The 21,613-nt window shown below is 46.6% G+C and overlaps 1 protein-coding gene across 1 annotated transcript; it reads right to left on the reverse strand.

The window, feature by feature from the left end:
- Positions 1-1,059: 1,059 nt before the first annotated feature.
- MPZ (myelin protein zero) lies at positions 1,060-20,742 on the reverse strand. The gene is given in 6 exon segments (XM_028710803.2): positions 1,060-3,672; positions 4,736-4,793; positions 6,057-6,192; positions 7,561-7,774; positions 10,242-10,408; positions 20,553-20,742. Coding segments are annotated over 6 exon segments (906 nt in total). The 5' UTR covers positions 20,623-20,742; the 3' UTR covers positions 1,060-3,411.
- Positions 20,743-21,613: the final 871 nt, after the last annotated feature.

Raw genomic sequence — 21,613 nt, forward strand, 5'->3', positions numbered from 1 at the left:
TGAAGTTTAAAAAGTTATGCACACCTTTGTTCTGGGTCCTCACCTCCTTGCAAGGGGTGGGGAGCTCTTATGCAACAGAAAAATAAAGATCTGCCTTTCTTTCACGAAATCCTGTCTCTATCCGTTCTTGTCTGACTGATAATGGACTTAGGGGATACTGAGTCCCTTGATGGAGAGCTGGGCTGTAAAAGCAAGCCCCATTTTTTTCTATAACATCTTGAACCTAAAGGCACACTCCATTGTCTTCCGAGACATGAATGCCAGCACATTTGCCTTTGGATCTGCCCCTGCTGGCATGCAACCCCTGGAAGGGAATGTGGTCCTCAGTCTGAAAATAGTTCCCGATCCTAACCCACCCACCCCCCAACTGCATGGGATAGATCTTTCTTGGCCTGGGGGCACTAGAGAGCTACTGCCAGTCACAGGTCCAGCCCTACCATTAGGCAAAGTGAGGCGGTCACCCCAGGCAGTTGGCAACCTTAGTTGGAACTGATTCTCTTGGAGCTTGTTTTCTGCTAATTGCCTCCTAATTGAAGCTACCTAGCAAATGCATTTAGATGTGCTAATCGGACACTCCTGGGGGTTTCAATGTAATCAAGTCAGTGTCCATAATTGTGTTAACTAACTAGTTTGAGCTAATTGGATGAGCACTTAAGGGTGGCTCAAGCCTGCTTGCTAGCTACTGCTTTTAATACTGGGACTCATCTCTCATAAAACCAGAACTCTGGGCCAGAACCAATGGAGCTGAATGTTGAAAGATTCAGGACAGACAAAAGGAACAACTTTTTCACACAGTGCATAGTTGAACTATGAAATTGGCTTCCAGAAAATATAGTGGTGGCCGTCAGATTAGAGGGCTTTAAAACAGGGGGAATAAACAAATTCATGAAGCATAGCACTAGCCACAATAGCTATATCCTCCCTCCACTGTCAGAGGAAGCAATGTGCCTCTGAATATCCCTGAAATGCAAGCAGGGAGAGTTGTTATTGTGGTCAGGTCCTGCTTTAATCACATTTCAGCTGCCGATATGGATCCTAGAACAGAAAGGAGACCATCTCTGTATAGAAATGTCAGTCTTTTTATTAACTTCCCATCTTTTTTTTTTAATTGTGTCATGTATCGTTTTTGGTTGTTGCTGCTGATTTTGAGAGAATGTACACAAAGTTGAGAAAGCCCCACTAACCCCCCCCAAAAAGGAAATGAAATACACCATCTTACATAACATTTAAAAACAAGAAAACCAAAACACAAAGGCGGTTGACTGCTACGCAGAAAGTGTGTGTGTGTTTGTGGTTGGCTATATACATATCTATGGAGACGAATCTATTTGCTAGGCCCTACCACACGCCAGTGTTGTTAGATTCCTTGCTCACAACTGAAAAGGAAGAATCTGAAGCATTGTGGGGGGAAAGTGTGCATATATGATATAGCAGAGGATGCAATAATATGTCCAAATGCAAGTACGAGTTTGGTATGGCGTTTTCCTGGCCTAGCAGAACGACTGGCCTCCAGATCTTTTTTTTGTGTGTTGTTCACTTGGTGGCCGTTGGGCCTACTAAGTTACGGAGCATGTTGTCATAGGTAACAAGAGTTAATCTGAAAACAGAGGAGGACACATCATAAAAAAGAAATGAGGACATAGAAGGTGAAAGACTGAGGCCTCAATATGAAGAGGTATTAACCGTGTGACGTCATGTGGCGTTCGGTCACCGGGGAAAGAGAAGAGGAAAGAGAGACTAACGGAAATATATCAGTGGTTAATAATAACTAATAACAACCCTCCTGTGGGTTGGGGATCACACTGTAAGGTTGAACCACCGTTGAGAAGGCTTGTTTCCAGGATGGCTTAATTCCCCTCAAGGGGATTAGTGAAGATGCAGAATGAACCAGAATATCAATGATAAAGGCAGGGAAGGAGAAGGGGATTCGGCATAAGGATGCGTGGGAATCTGCCTGAGGCATTTTTCTTATCAAAACCCCTCATCATTGTTTCCCCCCCCCTCCCTCAAACCTTCACCCTTTGCCTAGAATTCAGCTTTGGGCAAAATCTGGTGACAACCTGGAGATGGGCGAAACCCCCTCCCTGAGGAAATTCGGGAGTGCTTTGTTTTTCTCACTACTCCAGAAATTCCTCAGATGCTTCGCTCAAAGCAGGAGCCCCTGACTGCGTCTAAAGCGAAATTCTGTGGCAAATGCATTGTGCCTTATTCCGTTGATAATCCCCCTGTGGTGTGGTTTTGCAAGGATTGGGGCAAAAGAGAGCGAAGGTTAGGCAGAGATGGAGCACCAGCAAAATACTATCTTGCCTTCCGGAAAATTAGCATTTTCACCTATATGCAGCCAAACAGGGGCTGAAGTGAACAGACAATGGTGGGGTTGGGTGACCTGCAACTGGGGAAGGGAGCTAAACCATCCTTCTGAATCTCAGAGACACGTATGTGTATATATATATATATTTGATCCTTAGATTAAAAGGGGGTGGGGAATAGGAAAAAAAATACACCTGTGCTCGAAAAACACCAAGCGGAAGAGGGTTGTGTCACAGCCGTTTGGGCAGTAGAAGGTACCCCTGTCTGGGGAGGTTGCATGTCTTTCTTGCCAATGTTTTGGGGGATTTTGAGGAAAACTAGAAGTAGGACACCTGTCTATCCAGGCCTCAAGGCATCGTATCGGGCCTAGTGACTGATGGGAATTGGAGCCCTGTAGTTCAGGGTGAAATTTCACCCTAAACAGAAGGCCAGGTTCCCATTAGAAAACCAGAAAATAAGCCCGGTCTGTTATTGTCCATCTACAGCTTTCGCATGGAGGTCTTGAAGTTGACAGTGGCGAGACTGGGTCACTCAGGAGAGTCGCCTGTGCCTCAGAAAAAAAAGTATCTGCATGGTATTCAACTCAGAGTAAATCTGTTGAAATGAATGAACCTAACTTATCCAGGGTCATTAATTTCAGTGGGTCTACTCTGAGTAGCAAAGCATGGGTGTGATGGTGTTCCAAGATGCTGAACCAGCCTGTTTCTAGACTTAAAAGAGAAGAAGAGGCACCTCATAATGGGGAGGGGGCATAGTTTGTTCCCTAGGATTACCCTGCCTCAGTTTGCCTCATGGTTTTAATGTGCACACAACGTCCTAGGAGTTATTAATAATGTTAAGTCACTTAGGTGGGTGCAAATTCCCTATGCTTTGGATATACATCTATGATGCGAAAGGCTCTCCATCAATATCTTAATAGGGGACAGAGACTGGGCAGGAATATGCCCAAATCCCATCAGCCCCGGACTAGATGGGCTATAATGAAGAGTGTAAGAACATGGCGGGATACAAAACCAAGAGGGTTGGATGTAGGGGAGACTATCCCAGGCCTCTCTCCTCAGGACGGAGGGCTGGGATCATCGCCACCTTTTCAGTATCCAATCACTTTTCCGAATCGCTTTTGATGATGTTCATGAGGGCGTTTTTGAGGCTGTTCTTGCTTGGGGACTTGACGGCGGGCTTGAGGCCTCCGGCCTCGAGTTGGTCCCTCTTCAGTTCCATCTCGATGGTCATGACGACCTTCTTCTCGCCCACCTTCTTCTGGGTACCTTCCCTGCCGGCTAACCGCTATTTCTTGGACCTCTTATCGCTTGCCGACTTGGTGAGGCGGCTGTGGTCCAGCATGGCGTACAGGACGGGTTGCTACAGGAGCAGAGGGGAAAATTCAGCAGGAGAGGGGAAACAGGGAGGGAAAAGAGAGTCTTGTCACCAAACAGGAAGCCAAAAAATGTGGGCCTGCTTGCCTATGCCTGCATCCTTTTCCGCAGAGGCCAGGTGCCTTTGAGAAGCCAAGAAGCTGGAGGATATCAGTGGCTACTAGCCAAGAGGGCTATGCTCTGCATCCACTGTCAGAGGCAGTAATACCTCTGCATGTGGAAGCCACAGGGCAGGAGATACCTTATTTTTCGCTCTATTAGACGCACCAGACCATAAGACACACCTAGTTTTTGGAGGAGGAAAACAAGAAAAAAAATATTCTGAATCCCAGAAGCCAGAACAGCAAGAGGGATCATTGCTTTCGCTGCGCAGCGATCCCTCTTGCTGTTCTGGCTTCTGCGAAAGCAACGCAAAGCCTCTTCAGGGCAGGGGGAACGCTCCCTCTGCCCTGAAGAGGCTTCGCGTGGCTATCCCAGAAGCCAGAATAGCAAGAGGGATCACTGCACAGCGAAAGCAATGATCCCTCTTGCTGTTCTGGCTTCTGGGATAGCTGCACAGCCTGCATTTGCTCCATAAGACACACACACGTTTCCCCTTACTTTTTAGGAGGGGAAAAGTGCGTCTTATAGAGCGAAAAATACGGTAGTTCTTGTTTTTGAGTCCTGTTTTTGAGTTTCCCTCAGGCATCTGGTTGGCCGCTGTGAGAACAGGATGCTGGACTCGATGGGCCACTGGCCTGATCCATGAGGTTATTATGCCCTTATCATTGGTGTTACATTGAAACATATATTTAAAGCACATGGTTTCCCACAAAAAAACCTGGGAACTGTAGCTTACCCCTGTTGAAACTACAACTCCCAGCACCCTTAACAAACTAAGGTTCCCAGGATTGTTTGGAGGAAGCCATGCTCTTTTAATGTTTGGTGTGGTTGTGGCACAGGTTTCTTAAACCAGCATAATATATTATGCCTCCCACTCATTCCCCCCCCCCGACACATTTCCTCTCCTCCCTCTCTCCCCCCCCCCTCTCTCACACTCACACACTCACCTGACGGCCTCTTTTTGAAGAATCCTTGCCCAGCCTCAACTTCCCTTTCTCCATAGCGCTGAAATGAAATGGAAACAGAAACAAGTCATGCCCTCTGTGCTTACTGGAATGCATGAATGGTCCCTCACATTGGATATGTTTCTGTGCAAGCGAGGGAAGGGCTACATATTGCCAAAGGGAAAAAAGGAGAATTCAGGATTTCCTAAATTTTTCACATGCTTATTTATATGCATAGATGCAGCTTTAGAAATAATTAATGTTATTTAATTAGAAATACATCTCCCCGGAGAGGTGCAAGCCTGTGTGACCAGGGCCACATTCACACCAAACATATAAAGTGCTATGGCACCACTTCTAACATTCATAGCTTCCCCCAAATAATTCTGGGAGCTGTAGTTCGTTAAGGGAGTTGTTAGCAGACCCCTTATTCCCCTTGCAGATATAGAATTACCATAGTTCCATGGTAAGAGGGAATGATTGTTAAACCATTCTGGGAATTGTATCTCTGCAAGGGGCCTAAGGAGTCTCCTAAAAGCTCTCAGGATTTTGGGAGGGAAGCCATGACTGTTTAAGTGGTATTATAGTGGTTTAAATGTATGGTGTAAATGCGGCTTAGGTGACTTGTGTGCTTGCCTGCTTGCTCAGTCTGCTGCTCAAGGGTTGATGGGCAGCATCAGACTTCATGTTTAGACTGGACTTGTGCCAGACTTCCTCTATGAATGAGGGCACACAGCTGCCCTCAATCTCAACTGCTGAGGTCTTGCTCTCAGGGCAATTTTGGCTGTCCCCCATGCCCCTGAGGTCCGGCTGGCCTTTACCAAGGGCTAATAATAATAATAATAATAATAATAATATATTATTTATACCCCGCCCATCCCAAGACTTTAGTGTGGCAGGCCTTGCCCTGTGGAACTCCTTGCCAATAGAAATTTGTTCAGGAGTCATCCTTCCTCTCTCTCAGATATCTTCTGGAAACTGTACTATTTGGACAGGACTTTTGAACCTGAGATTCTCTGCCAACCAGATTTCCCTGTGATGTTTCACTTTTAAAATTGTTTTTACTGTAGCATTATGTGCTTTTAGGTTGCCTACTGCCTCGCAATATAATGCGCTCTATAAATATTTAAATAAATGGGCGTAACAAATGTCATAGATCCCTGTGACTACAGCTCCTGGCACTGTAGTGGAGGGAAGTCTCTGAACGAAGCATTCTCCGTGCCCTTAAAAATCTAACAAGTAAGGAGTGTGTGTATATAGCAGCCAGAGCGACACTCATGGTTTCTGCCCTTCTATGACATGTCCATCCTCCTGGGCGCTTTACCTGAGTCTCCGCTGCAGAGTGGCTTGTCTCCTCAGCCAGCAATACCGGATGAGATAGGCGATCACCAACACAACAAAGACCACGAGCAGAACACCTCCAATGACAGCTCCCAACACAACACCATACCTGGTAGGCACTACGAAGCAGAAGAAGGGAGAACTTTGCTGTTAAACATTAAAAAGACCTTGAACTGGAGCTTCCAGCCCACAAGCACCACCTGGCCTCTGGGATGGGGAGCCTCCAAACACCGGGGCTAACACTCCTGGCCTCTCTTGGGCTGAGTTTTTTGGTTCTCTAGGGGGTCACCTGAGTCATCAGTCAGCTGACCTCACAAGAGCCAATCACTGTCCTCCAGGCCCTATAAAGCCCTGGCCGCAGGGTTTTCTCTTCAGACAGAGCAATGTGTCTTTAGCATAAGATCTTTGCTTAAGTTTCTGCTGCTGCCTAAGCTGCTGAGGAGAAGGGCTTTTGCATCTGCTTTGCAGGCAGCAGGTCCCAGGTTCAGTTCCTAGCATCCATGCGGTGTTTGTATAACTCTAGTTTTCTGACTTCATATACTGTGTTTTAATTCCTTAGCAAGTATTCAGACTCTTTTGTATGCATTCATCTCTCTCCTGGGTGCCCCCTAACTCTATCCCACCCCTGGGCCAACTCCTAATTTAAAAGTGGGAAACTTATGTTGCTGTACTCCAACACCCATCAGCCCCAGCCACCATGGTAAGGAATTATGGGAGTTGTAGTCCAGCTACAATTGGTGCCTCTTAGGTTGCATCCTGCTTACAACATCTTCCTCCTCACACTTCTCTCAGAAAGAGAAGCTGCTGAATTGCAACTCATTACCAAACTTAAAACCATGGAGAGACCTGGTCTGAACAAAGACATTGGATTCTTATCTCATTATACATGACAAAGCCATTTTTCACCTTCTCACCCCTTGCTTTTTCCTGTAAGACCTATTGCAGTCGTTAAGAGTTGTCAACAGGCTCATCACAGCTATCTGCCAATCACCCATTCCCACCACCCTTCTGAGTAACACCCCTCCCCACCTTCTCACTATATAGAAGGATTGGCAACTTCTGTTTCAGTGTATCTGAAGAAGTGTGCATGCACACGAAAGCTCATACCAAGAACTAACTTAGTTGGTCTTTAAGGTGCTACTGGAAGGAATTTTTTTGTTTTGACTACGGCAGACCAACACGGCTACCTATCTGTAATACTTCTCTCAGACTTAAAGATGATGGGGTCACCTTGGATCTACCATCTGAGAGAGAAAAAGGAAGCATGGTTGCCCTTGCATTCTCTAGATTAGTCATTTTGGAACTAGAAACTTTTCTATCCAAGCTTTGTACTTCCTATCATAAGCAGCTGTGTTGTTTTCTTACCCTACAAGCATCTGTGTGTGTGTGTGAGCGCAGCAGGTAAAGTCTGCTCTCTTAACCAGATTCACAAGCTGTGCTCTGCATACCAATATGAGCAGACCTTTCACCTGGAAGGGAAAGCTTACCATTTTCAAAGACGTAGAGCAAGACCTGAGACGACTTCCCCACGATGTCAGGGGGGTTCTTGACATCACATGTATAGGTGCCATTGTCTATGTAATCCAGGTTATGGATGACGATGGAACCATCTTTCCAGCGAGGGTTACCAATCCACTCAATGCGCTCCTTGAAGCGTCCAATGTCATCTATGTAAGGCTGGCCTTTGGCATAGTGGAATATCTAAGGTGGGATGAGATACGGTCAGGAGGTGTGGATGTGCCCTTGAGGAACGGATGCAGCTCAGTGATAGAATGGCTGCTTTGCATTCAGAAGGTCCCAGCTCTCCAGGTAAGGCTGGGAAGGACTCCTGAAGCCTGGAGCCCTGCCAATTAGATCATAGCTACAGCATATATTTAAAACACTCTGATGCTGCTTTAACAGTTATGGCTCCCTGCCTCCAAAAGAATCCCGGGAACTGACATTTTTTTAAGGGTGCTGGGAACTGTAGCTCTGTGAGGAGGGGGGGGTGTCTTATAGCTGTCAACTTACAGATTTGAAAATAAGGGACCAGCAGCCTCGAAAATAAGGGATCAGCAGCCAAAATAAGGGATCGACAATTACTTTGATAAAATACATATTTTGTTGCGTGCAAATGGCTTTAGATACAGTGGTGCCTCGCAAGACGAAATTAATTCGTTCCGCAAGTTTATTCTTCTTGCGAGTTTTTCGTCTTGCGAAGCACAGTTTCCCATAGGAATGCATTGAAAATCAATTAATGCGTTCCTAGGGAAACCGCTTGCCAGGCTGGCGGTGCGGAGAAGGGCTTTTCTCCCCACCGCAGGCCTTCAGGACAGGTACGGGAACAGAGGGGAAGGCGCGCAGCGCTTTCCCTCTGTTCCCGGGGCTTGCGTGGGAGGAGGGTTTTTCCTCCCCACTGCCAACATTCAGAACAGCATTCTGAATGTTGGCGGTGGGAAGGAAAACCCTCCTCCCACCCCAAGTCTTCAGGAAAGCCATCCGAAGCCGGGCGGCGGGAGAAGGTGTCCCCGCCCCCCCGCCCGGCATCGGAGCTTCGTTCCGATGGCAGGCGGCGGGAGGAGGTGTCCCCGCCCCCCCGCCCGGCATCGGAGCTTCGTTCCGATGGCGGGCGGCGGGAGAACGCGTCCCCGCCCCCCCGCCCGGCATCGGAGCTTCGTTCCAATGGCGGGCGGCGGGAGAACGCGTTCCCGCCCCCCCGCCCGGCATCGGAGCTTCGTTCCGATGGCGGGCGGCGGGAGGAGGTGTCCCCGCCCCCCCGCCCGGCATCGGAGCTTCGTTCCGATGGCGGGCGGCGGGAGAACGCGTTCCCGCCCCCCCGCCCGGCATCGGAGCTTCGTTCCGATGGCGGGCGGCGGGAGGAGGTCCGAGGACAGTGGGGAAGACACGCTGCGCTTCCCCGCTGTCCCGGAGATTTCCCTATGGGCTTTCGTCTTGCGAAGCAAGCCCATAGGGAAAATCGTCTTGCGAAGCAACTCGCAAATGGAAAACCCTTTCGTCTAGCGGGTTTTCCGTCTTGCGAGGCGTTCGTCTTGCGGGGTACCACTGTACTTATTAGGTCCATAAATTACCATATAGCACATATTCAACACAAAAAAACAGCAACAATTTGTTATTGACAAAGGACAGCTGGACACAGAAAGGGCCCCATTACCTTCAGTAGCTTATTTAAGGGACATCATCAATAAGGGACAGCAGCGGAACATGGCGCTGGGATAAGGGACTGTCCCGCCAAATAAGGGACGCTTGACGGCTATGGGGTGTCTCCTGACAACTCTCAGCACCCATGGCAAACTAGACGTCATAAATTGCATCAGGATGCTTCATTGGAAGCAATTAATAATATTAATAAGAGGAACAGTAAATTGTGCATAAGATGCAGTACTAGTAAACCTAACGTACAAAAATGCAATATATTAATGAAAATTGCATTGCAAAAATGTGTCAGGGGAAATGGTGGGAAAGCATGTAAAGAGTGGGAAAATAAGAAACAGAAAACCTGAAAAAGAGAGCTTTGCTCATCTCTAAACATGATGACACAGGAGGGAGAGGAAGATGGGATTTCAGGGCCCCTGTCAGACCACAAATGTTTAGCTCCTCTCCTTTCATCTTCCAATTCCATCTGGCCATTACAATCATTCTGTATTTCGGATCTAGTGCCTGGGTTTGCTCTTTTCCCCTCCTCCTTTTCATTCCCTTTTTCTTCGTAGATCTATGGGCAGCGACAGTCTTACACCAATATTTTGGTTCTCCCTTCCCCACCTTTTATTTTTATTGGAAATGTTCAGCAATGCACAACATGGGAATATATGCATGTATATAATGCCGTAATAATCTAATTTGTTGAGTTTATGGTGTATATAATCAAAAGGCATAAGGGGAAAGAGCTTATCTCTTAAAGTCCCTAACAAAATGTACAGGACAACATTATCTTGTACTGTACTTTGTTGCAACAATAATTAATAAAAAGGCACTTCTCTCTCTCTCTCTCTCTCTCTCTCTCTCCCAATTGATTGTTGTGTTGTATTCCTTCTTGGATCCGGATTTGTCCGTTTCCATTTTTAAGCTACCACTGATATTTGCAAGCTGTTCCAGGAGGCTTCTCCCTCTTAAACTGAAGAGCAAAATGAATGAGCTAAAAATGCTTCAGATAAAGGCTTCAAAAGCTTACCGAAACAGAGTCTCTGCCATTTTCTGGCTGAAAATGCCAAGTGATGGAGATGTCATCGGAGATCCATTCCCTAGACCAAAAGGAGCAGGAAAGCGTAACTTTGGAGCCCACCGTGCCATGGACTTCTCGGTCTGTGTAAACGTGGATGGCCAAAGTTGGAGTTAGCACTGCAAAGGAGAGAAAATAAGAGACATGTATTGTGCTCTTTCGCCGTCATTCGTCCTCCCTTCCCACCCCTTTTTCCTTTTGTGCCATGTCTTTTAGATTGTAAACACAGTGGCAGGGACTGCTTTACCACTGACATTTGTAAGCTGCTTTGGGAGCCTCTCCTCTTCATTTCAGCTACCGGTAAGTGTTTTAGTTGTTTTAAATTATTTTTAATTGTGTTTTCATTTTGTAACCCATTTTGTAACCCACCTTGGGACCTTAAGGTGAAGTGCAGGTAATTATTATTATTATTATTAATGGCTATGTACACACTAGGTATGGGGAACATTTGGCCATCCAGGTGTTGCTGAAGTACAACTTACAGTCCTAGCAAGCATGGCCAATGGCCAGGAATGATGGTAGCTGAGCGAATAGACTATTATCTTCCTTTCATGTCATAGATTTTTAGGTGGAAAGGGCAGGAGACATAGCTGTTTAAGACACACTGAGATCCTTGAGACACACTGTGGTCCTCTACTCATTCACTGAGCAAAAACAAAACAAAACCCTGTTGTACTTGTACAACCATATAAAGCAGAGAGAACAATTATAAGAACAGATTAAAAGTAAAATAAAAAAACCAAAACTATAAAATATGCACATAGAGTGAGTGTAGTTGCATATGGGTTAAAGTCCAAGTAAAGACTATCAGCGTTATCAGATTATTAGAGCTGCCATACAACCGGATTTTCCTGGACATTACTGGGATTTCAAAGTCGGAAGTGACATCCGGGGAGAATTTCCGGAAGGCAGCAGCTTGTCCTGAATCTTACTTTTTCTTTTTGAAATATGGCAGCTCTGTGATTATCAAGTGTTGCTCCAGATTTGCCAGGCTTGTGACATGGGTTGTCTTTAAAACAATGGTTTCGCTATACACTATGCCATAAAAGAATGCCAAAGCATATGAAAAGTGTCTGGAGGTTCAAGTCCCAGTTGAAATCGCAAGTTACGCATAATTTTCTCCATTATAGCTATATTTCAGAGTGAGTGATTCCTTGACAAACTGCAGTCATGTGGTTTAAATGTGTGGTGCAGATGTGAGCACAGAGAGAGACTGGTTTCATCAAAACTTTTCCTAGCAACTGATATTTTCCCTTCCTGTAAGGAAAGTCATTTGCTACCCAAGACCAGTCAAATTATTTTTGTACCAGAGCCAGTAAGGGACTTGTCCCCCACCCTGGCAGTAAAAAAACAACAACCACACACCAATAATAATGAATACAATACCCACTAATATTTTGCCATCTTTTCATGACATTCGAAATCAGCCGTCACCAGTGAGTTCACTCTCCCTAATGGTAGGACCGGCCCTCTTAAATCACTGCAGAAACAAGGTGACCTGGAGCGATGCCCAGGGATGTCATATGCTTCCTCTGGCCTGGAGTGTGAGAGGCAGACCTACGTGGGGTAGTGGAGGTGTACACAGCTCCCTTGTTTGGAAGGAAGAATATGCAAGGCTCTGACTCATGAGACTGGCCCAGTGTGACCGCTCTCTGTAAGACTTTGTTCCTGTCTCCACACCCCCTCGCCCATCCATCTGTAGTGTAGGAGGTTCCTTCTGCAGAACCTTGCTGTGGTCCACCATCGCCACCGAAAGGGGCTGTGGAACATTGCTGATCTACCCAGAAGCCTCCAGGGCGACATTTGGAATCAAAGAGGGCATTGTACGCCACACAATCCCGTCTTTTTGTCGTTCCACCCCCGGAAACAAATTCCAACATGTCGGGCAATTTCCCTGAGCCAGGAGATTTTGTCCCTGTTCTTTTTCTTCTCTCCCGCATGGCCAATAAAACAGGCCTGCATATTGTGCGAACGCATCCGATCCGGGCCAAGGCATTTTGCTGCCTGAGGCAAAGGGGCGAGATGGCTCCTCTCTCTCTCTTTCCATGTACTGATCCTGGCTGGAAGGGGAGTTCAATCTTAGGCCACTTTCTGACTGTCGCTATTTTAGGAGTGGGATTCAATCACAGACCAGCAAGTCCAAGTCACGCAGTTATCGTTGACTGGCAGGCCTTGCGCCACTGACCTGCTTCCCTCAAAAATTGGACTTTCTGCCATAAGGAAAGTGAGCAGGAAAAGGTGGGACAACACTTGTTTTTGGCACAACACCCTCCACAAACAACTCAGGACAGATGCTCGATGGACAGGTTGTCCAAAAGAGCCTATGTTTTGACAGAGGTGGGGGCACAATGTTTTCCACCAGACCTGCCACCCCATCAGGGCCGTTGGGTAAATTCAGGAAATTCTTACTTACTTCCTGAAGTGGCCATCTAACTCCACCTGGTCGTGGAGCCATCCTTGCAACACACCAAACCGAACACAGGCCGTCAGCCTTGAGTATTATGGCCTGACAGGCTTCCTGGTGGGTTTTGTGTTCTGTTTTGTTTTTGCAGTCCCAGGCAGGCGGGATAGAAATAATTATCAAGAGAGCCTAGCAGACCACTGTACACAGCTTGTGTGTTTGCTGCATTTTCCTTGGAGGCCTGTAATTTGGGATTAACTTTACACTGTGTAAGGGATGCGGGTGGCGCTGTGGGTTAAACCACAGAGCCTAGGACTTGCCAATCAGAAGGTCAGCGGTTCGAATCCCCGCGACGGGATGAGCTCTCGTTGCTCGGTCCCTGCTCCTGCCAACCTAGCAGTTCGAAAGCACGTCAAAGTGCAAGTAGATAAATAAGTACCGCTCTGGCGGGAAGGTAAATAGCGTTTCCGTGTGCTGCTCTGGTTCGCCAGAAGTTTAGTCATGCTGGCCACATGACCCGGAAGCTGTATGCTGGCTCCCTCAGCCTATAGAGCGAGATGAGCGCCGCAACCCCAGAGTCAGCCACGACTGGACCTAATGGTCAGGGGTCCCTTTACCTTTACCTCACACTGTGTAGAGAAATACAGTGGTACCTCGGTGGTTGAACACCTTAGTTGTCGAACAAATCGGCTCCCGAATGTTGTAAACCTGGAAGTGAGTGTTCTGGTTTGCAAAAATTTTTGGAAGCCAAATGTCCAAAGCAGCTTCCAGAAGCCAGGCCTTGATTTTCGAACCGTTTCGGGAGTCAAATGGACTCCCGGAACGGATTAAATTCAAGAACCAAGGTACGACTGTACCTTCCTTTGTATTGAGCTTACTGCTGCTCAGGATTTTACTGCAAGCAAAACTTTCCTGCTACTTGTATGTGAGGAAAACGTGGTTGCTTATTTCTTAAAACCAAGCTGGAAACGGCTGACTCCAAAATTTCATTGGGTACGGTCCATAAAACTCTGTCTCTTTACAAATACTGCATTAAACTGGCATGGGTTGGGGAACCCATAAATTTGGCAAAGCTTAATGACTCAGCAACTATAATTTTGGTGGAAACTTGTTTGGATTGTTGTGGTACCTTTCCAAATGGCCTTGCTTTAAAATGCACAATAAATTCTCACTGTAAAAAAACCAACAAGAAGTAAAGTGAATTAAAGCCCCTAATTCTACATTTTGAAATTATTTGCACAACATGTCTCGATTGGCACATCCCAGATGGTATCATTAAGAAGCCCGTAATTGCTATGCTTAGAATACTGAATCTAGAAAGATAAGGGTATTTGTACAAAATAGTCCTGGGCTGCATACACACCATACATTGAAAGCATACCCACCTCACTCCCAAATAAGCTTTATTTTCCAATTTATTTTTTACGGCTTTTTAACAGAATGGGATTGCAAAAGCAGAAGCTAGCCATATCTAGTGTTTCCATATGGTAAGTAAGTATGTACGTAAATAAATACAAAAGTTGTACGAAGCATATCCACTAAAGAAGAAAGAAGCAAAACACACAAAAGGGCTAGAGTAGAAATTGAAACTTGCATGGTATTAGTAGGTAAATTGAGGACCAGGTTCCCAGTATTTCCACAGAAATGCATAATCCACAGTTCCACAGTTGCATTGTGCATTTCTTGTTGCTCTGTCCCAGCTCCTGCCAACCTAGCAGTTCGAAAGCACGCCAGTGCAAGTAGATAAATTGGTACCGCTGTGGCGGGAAGGTAAACGGCATTTCCGTGCGCTCTGGCTTCCGTCACGGTGTCCCGTTGCGCTAGAAGCGGTTTAGTCATGCTGGCCACATGACCCGGAAAGCTGTCTGTGGACAAACTCCGGCTCCCTTGGCCTGAAAGCGAGATGAGTGCCACAACCCCATAGTCGCCTTTGACAGGACTTAAACGTCCAGGGGTCCTTTACCTTTTACCTTCTTGCACAGTTGTTGCTTCCACAGTTGGAGGCAGCAATGCTTCTGAATTACTCCTGAAACTACAGGAGGGGAGAGTTGCTCTTGCGTTCGGGTCCTGCTTGCGGCTTTCCCACAGGCATCTGGTTGGCCACTGTGAAAACAGGATGCTGGACCAGTTGGGCCATTGGCCTGATCCACCAGGCTCTGCTTATCTTCATAACGTTTTGGGATATGCGATTTGTAAGATTCATTCATCAAATGGGTTAGAATGACCAGCAGAGAGCCTCAAAGTCTTATGGGTCAGCCTCTTTTCTCTCTGCCTTTAGACAGTGCTTTAACTTTTCTGATACAGTGGTACCTCGGGTTACATATGCTTCAGGTTACAGACTCCGCTAACCCAGAAAAAGGGCTTCAGGTTAAGAACTTTGCTTCAGGATGAGAACAGAAGTCGTGCTCCGGCAGCGTGGCAGCAGCAGGAAGCCCCATTAGATAAAGTGGTGCTTCAGGTTAAGAACAGTTTCAGGTTAAGTATGGACCTCCGGAACAAATTAAGTACTTAACCCGAGGTACCACTGTACTGCTATGAATAAAAGCGCCGCCACTCAAAGCTTCTTGGGTACTGTAGTTTACCCCTCACAGAACTACAATTCCCAGCATCCTTAACAAAGTGCGATTCCCAGGGTTCTTTGTCGGGAGAAGTGTCCTTTAAATCAGCGTTTCCCAACCTTTTTTGGGTAAAGGCACACTTGTTTCATGAAAAAAATCTCGAGGCACACCACCATGCCAGATGGGGAAAGGCCACTTTTTACTTATGTAAAAAAAAAAAAAAAAAAATTAGTAACAGCATAGAAGGTAATGGTTAGGCTAGCATCCCTCTTCCAAATATGCTAGGTTTTTATTTGCAGGGACTGTTCTACATGGGAAAGCATTCAGCACTGTCATTCTCCCATCTGCCATCTGAATTGGTACTATTCTGGGTCAACTTACTCTGCTGCATGTGTAGATGAAAATGGCACCAAGTGTGGGGGAGGGGGCAGAACAGGTTTCAGATACAGGATATTAAGCATACACGTACTTCAGATTGAACTGGTTGCTTGCTTTGCAAGTTTTCATTTCCCAAATGACTGCCTTGGCAAGCGCAATACCTACCAGATAGGTAGTTACAGATAGGTAGCCGTGTTGGTCTGCCATAGTCAAAACAAAACAAAATTCCTTCCAGTAGCACCTTAAAGACCAACTAAGTTAGTTCTTGGTGCATGCACACGAAAGCTCATACCAAGAACTACGTAACTTAGTTGGTCTTTAAGGTGCTACTGGAAGGAATTTTGTTTTGAAATAACAACAAAATGTAATTAAATTTGCAGAACTATGCAATATATATGAAAGCAGATAATTATTTCCCAGTTGTTGTTAGTCTTTATATCCCACCTTCCTTCCAAGCTGGGAGTCAAGGGAAAGTCTGCCATTATGCAACCTGATCTTTACACAAACAACACAATCAGAACTCAGGACATGGAATTTTGGAGACCAGCTTGAGACCCCTCCTGTCTGGCTCAATGCAGTGACTGCTTAAAGCTGCAGCCTCCAAGATGGTCCCTTCAGAGTCCTTCCCTGCCTCTTCCCACCTCGAAATTAGACTGAAAAAAGTGTTCTATTGTAACCAATAGCTACTGTAGATTGGATGCCCTCAATGGTAGCTATTGAACCTTTGGGACTTTCAGGGCAGAAAGCAGGGAGCCCAACAGTAGGTGGCGCCAGAGCCAACGGCAGGCAGAGATTGCTAATTCTAGGCAGTCTACACATTGCCACTTAACTCCATTTCCAGCGCACTCACACTGCTAGCCTTCCGAAGCTGCTGACATGTGACGTTTGCCACAAATCCATATTGAGCCTGTTGTTTCCCAAGAAGTACTGTCGCTTGATGCGTTTTCCCTCTCAAACCCTTTTCCCGGCCAAGCAGCTGCCTGAGTCCTTGCAGTGCAGCTGCCAGTCAGAGTAGACAATATGGGGATAGATGGAGAAAGAAACCAACTCGGGAAAAGGCAAGCTTCTTATGTCCCCTTGATCTCTCACATCCCCATTCTGAAGGAACAGCCATGTAGCTGGGTGGCAAGGCTACCGCTTGACGTGCAGGAGGTCCCAATCCTCAGCATCTCCACGTTGGACTGGGAAAGACTCCCTACACAAAAGCTGTTGCCAGTCAGTGCAGACGGTACAGTGGTACCTCAGGTTAAGTACTTAATTCATTCCGGAGGTCCGTTCTTAACCTGAAACTGTTCTTAACCTGAAGCACCACTTTAGCTAATGGGGCCTCCTCCTGCTGCCGTGCCGCCGGAGCACGATTTCTGTTCTCATCCTAAAGCAAAGTTCTTAACCTGAAGCACTATTTCTGGCTTAGCAGAGTCTGTAACCTGAAACGTAGGTAACCTGAAGCATATGTAACCTGAGGTACCACTGTAATGAGCAAAATGGACAGGGACAAGCCAGCTTCCTATATTTCTGTTGATGTCTGCGTACCCCCTACATTTAAAGCATGCACATACACACATATGCAAGAATTCTGGAAACTAGTTTCTTAAGGGTGCTGGGAATTTAAACTCTGTCGGGGTAAACTACAATTCCCAGGATTATGATTCCTCTCTCACCACATTTTCTGTTTCTTGATTCCACTGCTGTGTTTAGACTGCATTGCGTTGTATGTTTTTTCTAATTTCCTTATTTTTAAATTTTCATAACTGTAAACCACATTGGGGGGTTGGGGAGGCAGCAGAGGCACATTCCCAATGAACCAAAGGGCAGGATATTGCATTTTATTAAATAAAAAGTCCTAGGGGCCTTCTGCACACCCTCGTCACCCTGCAAAGTCTTGCTCAGGCAGCAAAAAAAAAAAAAAAAGAAAAAAAAAGAGGGGCATTCTTAGAGCTCCATCCAACTGGAGACTGGGGGAAAAACGAGAAAGCATGGGAGGCCACGATCACATATAAATTGAACTTGCCAGGTTAGGAGTACCTGGTGGTTTCAGGGTCCAGTCCTGAGACCTAGGGAGGGCTTCTGGTGATGTCACAGGGGCTGGCCCTGGAGACGGAGGTTAATTGGGAAAGGGGAGCAAAGGAGGGTAGACCCCCCCCCAACAGAGTCTCTGCTATAATTTGCAGCCAGCTCCTTCTGGGCTGAAGCTTGCAAGCTGCATGCACAGCGCAAACATGTTTTATTATTAAAGGCACGCCACTCTCACACACCTGGAGATTCAGTCTCTCCACCTGCCACATGAAGGCCAGGCAACCCTGGAGACTTCAGGTCAGACATGGAAGTCTGGCCATCCTCCTTGTCAGGAGGTCGGGGACAGTTAAAGGACATGTATTTCCTAATGGCTTGCTTTCCTTGCACTCACTCTCTCATGCACACACTATCGATTTTCCAAAAGAGAATGGAAAGAGGTCCCAGAGCAATATAAAATGCACCGCTTTGTTCTTCTAACACACTTCTCAGCTGAGATGGAAGCAATTTAAGTTACGACTGCAATAGGTCTTTGTGGCTGTTTTTAAAAAAGAAGGAAAACGATTGGTATTTGGGCAATTTTTGTCCCTGTGCCAAATCACAGAATTGTAAATGACCCACGAGGGTCATCCAGGCCAACCCTCTGAAACACAGGAATATACCACCTCGTCTATCCACCCTGAAAACAAATCAGGGTGTTTGTTCAATGAACAGGTAATCTGAAAGCAGCCTGGGATTTTAGGCTTCAAAGTATAGTTACAAAACATATAACCATAACCCTGCGGAAAGCCATCTAATTAGACTTTAATTTGATTTTGACCTGTTTTTAGGAAGTAATTTAATTATTGTTTGGTTTTATACTAATGTTATACAGTGGTGCCTCGCAAGATGAAATTAATTCGTTCCGCGGGTTTTGTCGTCTTGCGATTTTTTTCGTCTTGCGAAGCACGGTGTCGGGAAAGTTTTGGAAAAGCTTCAAAAATCACCAAAGTCTTCAAAAACCTCAAAAAAGGCTACCACACCGCGTTCTATGAGTTGCTCCTCGAAGTCAAGTCGCAACTGTATTAACGGTGTTAAGAAAAAGGAAACAAACTTGCAAGACGTTTCCGTCTTGCAAAGCAAGCCCATAGGGAAAATCGTCTTGCGAAGCAGCTCAAAAAACCAAAAACCCTTTTGTCTTGCGGGTTTTCCGTCTTGCGAGGCATTCGTCTTGCAAGGTACCACTGTATATCTGATGTTAGCCACCCTGAGCCTGACTTTGGCCGGGGAGGGCGGGATATAAATAAAAGATGATGATGATGATGATGATGATATCTCATGCTAATACTGAGTCACCATCCTGGACTTCGAGGGCTGCAACTTTGGCATCCCTGGAAGACCCAAAATCACAGGGTTGGGTAGGATCCAGAAAGCCACTATTGTCAACTCCTTTCCTAGATAACGAGATCATCTCCGGATCACTCCAGCACCCCACCATTGCTGCTCAGATCAAACCACATTATAGACTACCACTATGAGGCGCAAGTAACAATAAATATGGGGCACCCAGAACAGGATTCCACCCCCTTCCCCCCCCAAAAAAGAAAAGATGAACAGTAGTTTCAGGTTAGATATAATACATAATTTGCTTGTGGAACTCTTTGCGACATGATTATGATTATTGGTTGGTATCCAGCTAAGTTCCTACTCAGATTAGACCTATTAAAACCAATTAGGTTAGCCATGGTCATTGATTTCAGTGGGTCTACTCTGAGTTGGGTTTAGTTATTATCATTGGGCTGTATCTAAGTCCTGCTCAGAGCAACCCCACTGAAATGAATGAGTTTTAGTTAGTCAGTCAGTTCACTTCAATGAGTCTACCCTGAGGACTAGCCTTGGATGAAACCTATTACTTTTGCTGTTACACACATTACTGTTTTGGTTACCGATTACATCAAGATAAAAATATAAGCTTAAAATCACTTAAATATTTTCCCCCCCAAGTGCCGCAAACATTTTCAACAACAGAAAAAAAAAATATGAAAAGGATGAGAGAAAATCACAGAGAATACACAGATCTACTTAGCCTGATAAATAGGTGCTCCATGTACAGAATCAGAATTAGCAGGAACAATTATAGCTAATGGTGAAACCTCCAGGATCAGGGGCAGTCTACCTCTGAATAGCATGTGGGGGGGGGAGAAGGGAAACCCATTGCCTCAATGCCCTTCCATGGTCACATCTGGCTGGCTGTTCTTGGGAGCACAGTTCTAGTGTGCAGAAGCTGTGAGCATCCAGATGTTGTTATCAGCAGCTCTCATCAGCCCCAGCAAGCATGGCCGATGGTCAGGAATGATGGGTGCGTGAACTGACAAGGCAGCCCGTATGTTCATAAGGAGCGACTATTCTGCACAACAGCCACGGTGGAATTTGAACGCAGGTCCAGCGGCCCACACTAAATTAAATCACAATCACAGGGGGCAGGACCCTTGCGATAGCAAAATGGAGCCTCCTCACTCACAAGCAGTCTACCTCTGAACGCCTCGTCATTTGAGTTCTCCTGATGACCACCACCTTCTCCCTCCTTCCCCATGGTTATTAAGAGGTGTTGCGAAGGGGACTGTCCAACATCTCTGAATACATAAAAGACTTGTTGTCTGTTGCTCAGTCCCCGGGAGTGTCCCGATGCCTGCAGCCCTGGAGAGACTCTGCCAGTCAGTGTAGACTGCACTGAGTTAGATGGAACAGTGTTTTGGCTCGCTATAAGGCAGCCGCCTTCCTATGTTTCCTAACAAGCGGCAAACACTCCTTCGCCGGAGGTACAGAAGCAGTGGTCCAGCGGCCACCTGCCAGAGACACTTCACCCCGGCACCGATCTGCTGGGGTCAGACTAGATGACCCCCAGGACCCCTTCCCATCGAAACACCGACTTACCCATTGTCGAAACCAGCACCGTGAGCAGAAGAAGGGCTCTCTCCCTCCCTGAGCTGCCTGGGGTCCCCATGGCTTTCCCCCCCTCTTCTTTCTTTCTTTTTTGGTTACTGTACAATCCCTACAGCCACATGGAGGGGAAGAGATGGCGATGGCGGAGACGGCAGTTCCTTGGCGATGGGTGCCTCGGAGGGTGGCACCCTTGGTTTAAGAACCTGGCCGGCCTGGGAAGGATGCCGTCTCGGCAGAAACGCCGAGCCAATGGGAGCCTGGCATTCGGTTTCGTGGGGTGGGGTGGGGTGCTTTGGAGCCAAGAAGGGGGAAGAACAAGCCAGAGCGGAACAAAAGTGAAAAGGGGGCATTTATGCCCGCTGGCTCGTTAAATGTTGCTCCACACGCTCCGGCGACATAGCTGGGCAAAAGAGCGGCCATTGTCAAGCCGCATTCTCGGCTGAGGTGTAGGCGATGTCACAGCCTCCAGAAGGAATGCCAGAGGAGACGAGGCCTCAGGGCAAGAGCGGTGGAACAGCCTGGTCCAAGGCCTGCATCCCTCTCTTCAGCCTCCCAATGGGTCGTTCTCATTATTCTCCTTAATACGGATTAAATTTATTGGTCACCTTTTTAATTGAAGCGGCTTACAGTGGTACCTCAGGTTAAGAACTTACTGTACAGTGGTACCTCGGGTTACATACACTTCAGGTTACAGACTCCGCTAACCCAGAAATATTATATCGGTTTAAAAACTTTGCTTCAGGACGAGAACAGAAATTGTGCTCCAGCAGCGCAGCAGCAGGAGGCCCCATTAGCTAAAGTGGTGCTTCAGGTTAATAACAGTTTCAGGTTAAGAACAGACCTCGAGAACGAATTAAGTTCTTAACCCGAGGTACCACTGCAATTCATTCTGGAGGTCCGTTCTTAACCTGAAACTGTTCTTAACCTGAGGTACCACTTTAGCTAATGGGGCCTCCCGCTGCTGCCGTGCCGCTGATGCGCGATTTCTGTTCGCATCCTGAAGTTCTTAACCCGAGGTACTATTTCTGGGTTAGCTGAGTCTGTAACCTGAA

The sequence above is a fragment of the Podarcis muralis genome, chromosome 16, assembly GCF_964188315.1.
Source record: "Podarcis muralis chromosome 16, rPodMur119.hap1.1, whole genome shotgun sequence".
NCBI lineage: Eukaryota > Metazoa > Chordata > Lepidosauria > Squamata > Lacertidae > Podarcis > Podarcis muralis.